The sequence below is a fragment of the Amia ocellicauda genome, chromosome 6, assembly GCF_036373705.1.
Source record: "Amia ocellicauda isolate fAmiCal2 chromosome 6, fAmiCal2.hap1, whole genome shotgun sequence".
Classification (NCBI taxonomy): Eukaryota; Metazoa; Chordata; class Actinopteri; order Amiiformes; family Amiidae; genus Amia; species Amia ocellicauda.
In genome coordinates, this window is record NC_089855.1 from 21,001,459 (window position 1) to 21,012,565 (window position 11,107).

Here is an 11,107-nt window from a genome sequence, read left to right on the forward strand (position 1 = left end):
TTATCTATTCAGAATGAATTCATGCATAAAAACATAATTGCTTGTTTGATTGTATCATGAACAGACACTAAGGACAGGGGTTACAATTTTGTCTTTGCACATGCAGTAATGTCATTACAGGGCAGCAATGCAATTCTAGGGGACAAAGTAAACCAACACAAGGCCACAATGAAGACGTAATGCAATAGTGACATGCAAGAAACACACATAACATGTTTTGAGTGATTTGCAAAAACTACAAATACCACATTTTGAAATCAGTTATTTGTGTCCCCTATTGCAAAAGAAACTCAAACATGTTAAACAGAAGACCTCAATTATTAAAATATACAAAGGGTACTTTGAAAAAGCAAAAAGAGAGAAACACATTCAGCCTATTTCCACTCACACACCACGGACTTGATTGCTGTTTTGCGCTATGAAAACCCATGCGGCCATTCCCCGTGTGTTTAATGTTAGTCGCAACAGGAAGTGTACGTGAGGAAATCACCGTTGCATGTGAAGTGAAGCTGCAGAAAAGCTGCCACTGAGCCGCCCTGCCGCGTCTAACGCCAGCATTGGCGAATGCGTGCGGGCAGTGACGGCGTCCGCACGGACACGTCAGCGTGACGTCACGCACCGCACAGGCCGCCGCGCCGCATCGGCGCTTCTCGCAGGTCGCTGAACCGGGAAGCACTCGCTGCGGGACTAGCGCCGGTAAGTTGCTGTGCACACGGTAGTGATAGCAGAAGTACAACTACGTGTGTACCAATCGTTTTTCTGTAGCAAAAGTACTTATACGAAAATACAAAAGTAGCACTACCACCCCTGCTCACAGTAAAGGAGACAGGCGTTCAATTTTATGTTACTCGCGTAAAGTAAGAAACACAACATCGAAACATTATGACTTTGGGTGTAATAGTGTTCATATTAGATGCTAAAGTTTTTAGTTTAGTTTTGTGTGTGTTCATACCCGTTAATCATAGCACAGGTATGCCTGTGGATATGTAAATGAATTGAAAACCATTCTACACTATTGTATGTCAATGCATGTTTCGGATATTACAGCATGTAGATATATAGTGTTGTCTCTTGCAGTCAGATTGTGTATGTAAGCATGTGGAGTCTGAACTGGCCATAGTGTCTGTTTACTTTTGTCAGCCATATAACCAATCGCTCAAAACGTGTAGAAAGTGTATGTCTATTTGTCAAATCAAATGCAGTGTCAATGAAAAATCTTCTCTCGATGTCCTGCAAACTCTGTAAAGACATGAACGATACATAAATATAGTTTATTTAACAATATATAATATTATATATGACATTGCAATTATGTTGTAAGTCGCCCTGGATAATGGCGTCTGCCAAGAAATATTAATAATAATAATAATAATAAACTAAATAACATTATTTAAAATGAAGGATGTGCTTACGTTCTGTTGAAAGGGTACATACGCTTACGGTGCTTAGACCCTGGATAAAATCAACATTACCGTACTTGTTTCCTTCAGATATTATTTGCATTTGAATGTATATTTTTTTCTTTCTTCAGGTAAACCATGGTAGAAGCCGTGATTGTTGATCTTGTCCATGATAATTGTCTCCAGTATGAGGACTGTGTGGAGAAACGCCTAAGCAAGGCAGCAGATATCATAGGAAGCGAGCAAACTAAAGATGTATATCTCATGTTCAACCAGAACAACCCAACTACTGCCCACAGCTGCAAAAGCCTAATTCAAAATTTACTGAAAAAGTTTGACAGCCTTAAGGAAGTTACTCATATACTGAGCCAGCCATGTGTAGCTTCCTCCTTGTACTGCTTTAAACAAGCTATAGACAAAGCTAACCTCTGCACTGTGAAAATCATTACCTCTGCACAGGGAAAGACTGCATTGGAGGCCTACGTAGATCTGTTGTTCACAGCGGTCTACAGCTTTGAATATGAAGTGGTGTATGACAATTCACACTGTCCTGGCAGTGATCCCCCCACCACAAACAATACTGAGACCTTCCTCACTGGTGAGCAGCTGCAACATGCCAGAGAGGAAGTTAGCACTTTTCTCAGACAACTACCTGCTCTCAAAGGAGACATTACCATCCTGAGATCTCCTTTAATTTCAGGTAGGCAGGATCTGTTGTTTGGTTTGTTCTCTGTATTAAATGTTTGTTTTTGGCTATAGGAACAGACATCACAGTTATATAGAAAAAATAAAGAGTCAGGATTGTGCAGTGAAATGTCTGAATTTAAAACTATTTTACACACTTGACACATTCAGTTGATGAATCTTTAAAAAATGTGTCAGATGTTTACAAGAACATAATACACCGATATATTTTGCATCACGCTCTTATTTCTACGGGAATATTTGTCCTATCTAACATATGTAATAGAAATTATATTGAATTGAGCAACGTTAATATACATCCTTGTATTTAATTATCCTTGTGTTATTTATCTCTGGCGTCTTTACAGAAGCGTTTTTGTTTTGACATTGAAGAACCTTCTTTTAGTTCATTGGGTGTATTTTTGGTTTTCTATATATAAATAGTGTGTTTTTTTTGTTCTGCAGGAGATCATTTTTTACATGGTTTCACCACAAGGACAGGTGGCATTTCCTATATAGAGACCCTCAGCTCCCTGAACCTCTTCAGCAGTTCGAAGCGCCGAGATCCCAAATCTGTTGTTGCTGAGAACATCCGCCGGCTGGCACTGGAGGCAGGATTTGATGAAACGAGGTTCCACCTGGTGAAGGTAGCCTTTATGTCACGACTCAACTCAAGATCAATTACGAAGAATTGCATATTCTTTGGACATTTGCCATGTTTTGTTCTTCCTCCCAAGAATGAGATTGGACAGCTTAAGGAAAGGATATGGAAATATAGTACTGTGCTGTAAGGTTGTCAGTCTAACTTCTGCTATCAGATGGCTTTCATTATATGGATTGTGATTTGATGTCTATTAAGATAATAAGCAGAGGGTCTAAATGGCTGTATACACAACCCTGAATAAGGACATCACGGAAGTGTGTGTGTGTATATGACTTTTGCTGATCATGAATAACTGAATATTATCACCTCACACCACACTGGACTCAGCAGAAGCTGATAGGGGATTTCCTCAGAATTCAGTCACATGCATTATGACGTGGCTCAAATACACAAGTCTAAAATATTAAAACCTCCAACATTTCTGTCGTAAAAAAATTGTAACAAAATGCAGACATTGCATCTCAATATGGAAATATGTCATGTATTATGTTTTTTAGTTTTTTCTCTGTTTCTCTGTTGATGAACAGACCGATCACGCTAATGATGTGTGGGTCATAGGCAGAGAGGAGCCTGAGAGTTATGATGGCATAGTCACAAATCAGACAGGGGTGGTCATTGCAGCCCCCGGAGCAGACTGCATTCCTCTGCTGTTCACTGACCCGGTCCGAAAGGCCATTGGTGTGGCCCATTCAGGTAACCAGCACAATCATTCAGAGATACATTCACATGACATTTAGAATAATCCTTTAAGTGGTTTAACTTCATCTGAATTAAGATTTAAGGAGACCCTTCCCAAAAGTAGCAGTTTCCCATCCCTATTTCATTTAGAGAATCTAGGTTTGAATCGGATCTTAATGGCAAAGCCTACAGTGTTTCTGTGACATTCTTCAAGTAAAGTAAACCCATGTTGAATGTCAGTGAAGCTGTCCAACGGTACATAAACTAAAATCATAGGGAAATTAAATTCTGACAGATGGTAGTAATACAGGTCACAAATAGATGACAAATCATGATCTGCTGTACCCAACTGAATGATTCTGAAGTTCTATAATATTTTGCACTGGGTGTAAAGTACAACTGCAGCAGTGGCAGCCTCATCCATGTCAGCTGCAGCTGTAAGGCCAGTAGACATGGTGCGTGAAATTAAGTTAAAGGAATATCTCTTCTCCTTTCGATCAACACAGGAAAATGAAGTGTCAGTCATTATGTGTGTCATGTTTAGCTGACAGATTGTGAACCTGAAGTAATTAGTGTATTCAATTAATTTTAACAGCCACATGAACGCTTATGCAGTCACCCAAGTTATGTGCTGTGTGTGCCTTCGAGACCTTGTAGGCTGATAAAACTGTCAGTAGAGATGAATGCTGGTCATAGCTGTTTGCGGCAGTGAATGAAAATCAAGTGATTACAGTGGGTTCTGGAATCCAATATTGCATGTTGATTTGCATTTTTTTTTTGTTTTTTTTTTTTGTAATTTTATATTCCCAGGATGGAGAGGTACCATAATGGGGATTGCCATGGCTACAGTCAACGCAATGGTTTCTGAGTATGGCAGTGCTGTTACGGACATTGTTGTTATTGTTGGCCCTTCAGTGGGACCATGTTGCTTTAAACTGTATGAAGAATCAGCCAAGGCTTTCCGTGCATTGCACCCTGACTGTGTCCAGAACAGGGGGTCATCCGCTTATGTTGACATAAGACTAGCCACAAGGTAAACAAAATATGAACACACTGACAAATGCATGAAGATTAACAAATCAAATTTCATCCTATGTAATTTTGTGTTGTAAGATATGAAAACAGTCTTCTGTGTGTGACCAAAGTCTGGGAGTCTCTGCACATGAATTATAATCTAACCTGCCTGCCAATGGTACCTATGTTCCTGCTATTTCAGACTGTAATTTTCTGATATCTCCATTATTTTGAAATCTGGATTTCATCATTTACACTCACCTAAAGGATTATTAGGAACACCTGTTCAATTTCTCATTAATGCAATTATCTAACCAACCAATCACATGGCAGTTGCTTCAATGCATTTAGGGGTGTGGTCCTGGTCAAGACAATCTCCTGAACTCCAAACTGAATGTCTGAATGGGAAAGAAAGGTGATTTAAGCAATTTTGAGCGTGGCATGGTTGTTGGTGCCAGACGGGCCGGTCTGAGTATTTCACAATCTGCTCAGTTACTGGGATTTTCACGCACAACCATTTCTAGGGTTTACAAAGAATGGTGTGAAAAGGGATAAACATCCAGTATGCGGCAGTCCTGTGGGCGAAAATGCCTTGTTGATGCTAGAGGTCAGAGGAGAATGGGCCGACTGATTCAAGCTGATAGAAGAGCAACTTTGACTGAAATAACCACTCGTTACAACCGAGGTATGCAGCAAAGCATTTGTGAAGCCACAACACGTACAACCTTGAGGCGGATGGGCTACAACAGCAGAAGACCCCACCGGGTACCACTCATCTCCACTACAAATAGGAAAAAGAGGCTACAATTTGCACAAGCTCACCAAAATTGGACAGTTGAAGACTGGAAAAATGTTGCCTGGTCTGATGAGTCTCGATTTCTGTTGAGACATTCAGATGGTAGAGTCAGAATTTGGCGTAAACAGAATGAGAACATGGATCCATCATGCCTTGTTACCACTGTGCAGGCTGGTGGTGGTGGTGTAATGGTGTGGGGGATGTTTTCTTGGCACACTTTAGGCCCCTTAGTGCCAATTGGGCATCGTTTAAATGCCACGGCCTACCTGAGCATTGTTTCTGACCATGTCCATCCCTTTATGACCACCATGTACCCATCCTCTGATGGCTACTTCCAGCAGGATAATGCACCATGTCACAAAGGTCGAATCATTTCAAATTGGTTTCTTGAACATGACAATGAGTTCACTGTACTAAACTGGCCCCCACAGTCACCAGATCTCAACCCAATAGAGCATCTTTGGGATGTGGTGGAACGGGAGCTTCGTTCCCTGGATGTGCATCCCACAAATCTCCATCAACTGCAAGATGCTATCCTATCAATATGGGCCAACATTTCTAAAGAATGCTTTCAGCACCTTGTTGAATCAATGCCACGTAGAATTAAGGCAGTTCTGAAGGCGAAAGGGGGTCAAACACAGTATTAGTGTGGTGTTCCTAATAATCCTTTAGGTGAGTGTATTTCAGTGAGCATTTACATTTAGTTAAAGGGGTGTATCTTATGTTCAGCAAGTGTCCAGGGGTCGGGGTTTGAAACTGTTAAAACCCACAGCTTTCCACAAGATAAAATAACCTTTTGTCCTGCTCAGAGTTCTCCTTGAACGAGGGGGAGTCCTCCCTGACAACATCCAGGATGAGAGTGTATCTGAAGGACGGCAAAACCTTACCCTGTGCACATCTTGTCATCCTGACAAATTTTTCTCTCACGTCCGAGATGGAAACAACTTTGGCACACAGATGGGATATTTATCAATTAAAGAAGGACCTGATTGGGTAAAATATGGCTTTTGTATTAATTTGTAAATAATTATCCACTTCAATCCTGAAGGTAAATGATGCCGCTCAACTCTCTCTCTTACATGAGTCACTCAGAATCGTTCTCTTAGCCCAGCAGGTTCCAGGAGGTTAGAAATAATTGCTGCAATAAAAAAAGTGTCTGCTGGTAGGGCCGTGGATGCGCTCAGTGAATTAATCCTGCAGCCACAGTGACAGTGATTTAGCGGAGGGCTGGAGTATTCTGTCACACAATTCAGGGACACCAAGCCTTGGGCAATATCCTGGCCATGTTCAATCAAGGATTTTCCTGTGTGGAAAGGAAAAGGCCAACTGCATTTAAAGGGGCTTTGTCTTTCAGCTGATCTGCTATATAAGCAATGCAATAGTAATGCTGTACAAGGTTGCTATCCAGCACATTATTTGTTGTTTTAAGCTTGTTGTATAGAAAATGATAAAACTTGTTCAGGTAAGTAGTGGCCTAGTTAGGATTTTGATAATTTGTTATTAATCAATCATTATTACTGTATTGTGATTTGAAGGTCCAGTGAGAAGGCATTTTTCTTGCATTGAGCATATTTAAAAAAGGAGATAATCATGTGATAATGAAAAACAAAATGTTTTAGAATATCCAACTTAGTTACATTTGAACTAAATATAACGTGTTGCTTGCAATTTATTTTATTTGTAGTGTAACTTTCTTGTTGTTTGCAACTGCAGGGTCACTGACATTGAATGGACTGCATGTGGGGAGAGATTATTCTGTACTTCTGAAGAGGTTTGCTCAAAGGAAGATGTGGAACCATCTTACACTCACGTGAAAAACGAGTTTGTCACGTGAGTGTAAGACCTACCAAGATAATGAACATGTTACAATGTGTAGGTTTGTCTAAGAATATGTATAGCAAAAGCAATGATGACTACAGGTTTTAGGTATTTCTGTAGGTCTGTATGTTCTATAAACAGGGAGATTGTTTATGGCGCTCACTCAGAAATCAAGAAGCTCAATTCTACATGTACCTCATTTGTCCTGCCTTTTATATTGTGAATACAAGTAGGGGATTCATTTTTTTAATTGCAAAGGAAATTAACTGCACGCAATATAATACTGTGCCAGATTCCACTTAGAACTGATCAACTCTAATGATTATTCAGATAGGTAGGTAATTCCCCAAAACAAGTGCTTGTCCAGCATTGGATGAATACATATAATTAATAATAAATAAAGTAGCACATGAATTATCTTATGATTTTTGTTTTTATTTAATCAAAAAACCTCTGTCAATAGGATAATCTGTTAGGAAACCCATTATTTATTATGCAGATAATGACAATACAATATACTATAGTAACATATTGTTATTGCTTGTCTGGTTGACAAGGTCCTCCTCACAATATAATTCACTAAATCCTAGCAAGGCTCAGCCCATTGTGTGACAGCGATAAATGACTGGTTATTTCCCATGTTACATGTATCATGACAAGGATCTATGATCATTACAAGTATATTATCTCCCCTCTCTAAATAACTTGTAGACATTTAATCTATGTGATATTTGCAGGCGTCAGGGCAACCACAATCCAGTCAGGATACTGTTGTAATTTTTGTGGGTATTAAATCCAGAATCCTAATAGAATCCATTAATGCAAGCTTTTTGTGCCTGGAGTATCTACCCACTGCAGTCCAGCAGAGGTCACTGTTGCTGCATGTATGTGTGTGATACAACTTGCTTACTCGCTTCAAATAAATCATGTTCAGGCACATATCCAAAATATACTTATCTGGATTGGGTTTATGTGCTTATCAGCAGTGCTGCAATATCACAAAGGCTAGCTGTGACATTTGGCAAAGCTAAGGAAGTAACATTTCATGGAGTAGTCGTAGGTAAACACAACACAAGCTTTATCTGCAATGCTAGGTGTAAAGTGCCCAGGTTACAGGGAATACAGTTGTGATGAATCTCATTGGAGAGACATTGCTGTATAGGCAGCTTCTCTGCTCTCTGGCAGATTGAAGACCATTGCAGCAGAACTGGGCTTGGTCCTGGCACAGACCGCAGGACAGTTCAGCGTTCAGTGCTGGTATTTCTAAGTGGACAAGCAATATTTCCCTCTGCTGCAGAGAGACTGACTTGTTTTCATAGTTAATGTTATGTATTTGAATTTGGACAGATACAAATTAATATAAAGTATAATATAGTTTGCATAATTTGCAGGCTAGTAGCAGAGGATTCTTCAATGGATAATTTACATGGATTCCTAATAGAGAAGAAATCAAATCAATTAATTTTGTAAGAACAGAAAATACCCTCAACGAAAGGTGTTGAAAATGGTAAGGACAGAGTGACCTTTCTCGCACCATTAAATCACTAAGCCACTGCCTGTTTAGTCCTGTCTTTCAATGATGTGTTGTAGTGTGATGACTCTAATCTATTAAGTAAAGTAGTGAGGATAATATGCAGATGGCTTTAGTAGGTAGTTTGATTGAATCAGCCAGCTGGAATACTGAGTTCCACATGACTGAAAATTACCGTTTTGTGAATGTGATCATTATTGATGTAAGTTGTCTATTACACTGCACATTAATATACCACTATATGTAATTGTACTTGCATTAATATGTTGGTTTAATTTATCAGTCATAATAAACATCTGGTGTGATATGTGTCTTGATTTATAAACCATATAAAATTCAGAATCATGTTTCGCCCAAATTTCTGCCATTACACATAATATTAGTAAAGTGACACATAAGGACACCATAATATCAAAAATACACTTGTAAATGTACAGCTAATGGTAAAGTTCTCATAACTAACAAATATAACAATTATATCATTGCAGATCATTGCATAAATGCAGATAATGCAATTAAAATAAACTCAAAAGTCTACACCATGGAACATTCACACAATATATGCAATGACTGCAAGTAATGTTTGGAGTTAGGGAATTTATTTGATGTGTACAAAGTTAGACAAAACTGTCCCGTTAAACATTTTGACATTCATCTTTTCTCTGATGAATACTGAACAAGAGGAATCCTGTGAGTAGAAGTTGCTTTTGAGGTTCTGGTTGAATTTCTATGAAAGTACCCCTTTGGTAAAGAGATCAAATATTTGAAAGGGCTTTAGGATAAGAAAAATAAAATAAAAGGACCGGTTTTGACATTTGTCCCAGATATGTGTTGTTCAAAATCCTGGTGGGAGAAAAAGGCTGTTAAATGCCATGGGAATGTAAAAACTGAGAGAATACAAAAAGGAGTTTCAGATTTAAGCTTTTTGAGCTGAGTAGAAGTTCACACTGTTAAAGCAGACAGAAATTATTAGGAAGCAAGGAATGTTTTCCAAATCCAGTTCCTTATTTTGACTATGAATTGTGTTTGTCTGGCTTCATACAAAAACGACTGAAATTCTATCAGTCACTCATCACATGGGAACTGGAGAACCTTCTGAGGTTGAGGAGAGTTATTCATATCTTGGGGCCTGGTAGAATCCATTTGTAAAGTTTGATTTCTAGATATGTATCATTCCAAAGACAACCGTTCAATAACCTGGTCCGTTTTTGGACAAAACCATAACATTTCTCTTTAAAACGGATATCAAGGGCTTTATTCTTCTCTCGATTGTGCTAATTTTATGTTGACTCCACTGACCAATTAAAAATAATTCTCTATATTAGCGTTCCAATCCTCAGACTTTTCTCTGACAATGATTGCTTATCTTTAAATTGGATGTTGCTGAATTGTAGATAACTTCGAACACTCCTTGCATGCAGAACTGTAGTGTTGCTAGGCTTTGTAGACTCAATATGACAAGCACATATACCTCAATAATGACTCTAATGACTGCAGTTTTATCTTGCTGATGCACTTTGTGTATCTAGCCATAGGTTCTGTATTTATTTAACAAGATTTAGTCACAGTTCCCTTATGTCATGAAGCAGTCTACACCAGAGTGTCCAGCACATGGCAGTACAGCAGGTAAACAAATATAGCAACATGGACAGCATTGACTGAGATTAAATTGATCTTAGTTAGCAGGTATAAATAACTATTGAAGTTAATTTGTTTTTGAAAGCTAGACTGAATGTTTGACGTCCTTTTCCTAACAGTTTTTGTTTTAAATGGTGGGAAATGACAGCTGTTCATTTTCTCACCATCGGGCCGTCCTCGTCCAGTCCGAATGTTGTTTTTTCCCCCTCATGAAAGAATGAATCTAGAAATACATACCTAGGTATACAAACAAATCGTTATCCCATGCTGCTAAGTGAAAAGGTAATGTAAAGGGCAATGTCTGTCAGCGTGATATTGGTAGACGTCTGTGGTTGCGTTGGTGGTGTTACATGTACAGAAGCAGGCTCTGCGAGCTCTATGGCACACATTAATGGAGGAAACCCAATTAGCAATTGACGTGTTTTAGAGATTATATTAACCACATTGTACACAGGAACCTGGATGCACAGTTCAGTTACTTATTTGCTTACTTACTAACCCATTTTGAAGAAGATTTAGATTAGTAAGCTGGTATATTCACTGTTACCATTCTGCAGTGCTTGTTACGTGCTTGGCCATAGCTCTCTGTTGTGCGGAACTGGGCTGGGCTTTGTGTGGTTTCTTAATACTCCAGATCTTCTAAAGGCTTGCTGTATTTCGTTTAACTCTCTTTGGTGAAATTGTCCAAGGTCCATTTGCTATGACCCTTCTTTTACGCATTTATGTAATTTACTTATTTGTTTGTTTGCCTAATCATTATTTTTGACGTTATAAGACAGACCTGTCAATATTTCATGTACAAATCATGTATAGATTTGAAAGCTGTAGGTGTTTACACAGGCTATGTCTTCATTTTCCCATATTTGATTATCACTTGGCAGCTT

The 11,107-nt window shown here is 38.9% G+C and overlaps 1 protein-coding gene across 1 annotated transcript; it reads left to right on the forward strand.

Moving 5' to 3' along the window:
* The first annotated feature begins 556 nt into the window (after positions 1–556).
* On the forward strand, positions 557–8,890 carry lacc1 (laccase (multicopper oxidoreductase) domain containing 1). Its single transcript, XM_066706639.1, has 7 exons — positions 557–696; positions 1,532–2,100; positions 2,550–2,731; positions 3,276–3,441; positions 4,237–4,459; positions 6,046–6,229; positions 6,950–8,890. The coding sequence occupies exons 2-7, from the start codon at positions 1,539–1,541 to the stop codon at positions 6,956–6,958; spliced, it is 1,326 nt and encodes a 441-aa protein (XP_066562736.1). The 5' UTR covers positions 557–696; positions 1,532–1,538; the 3' UTR covers positions 6,959–8,890.
* The last annotated feature ends 2,217 nt before the right edge of the window (positions 8,891–11,107 follow it).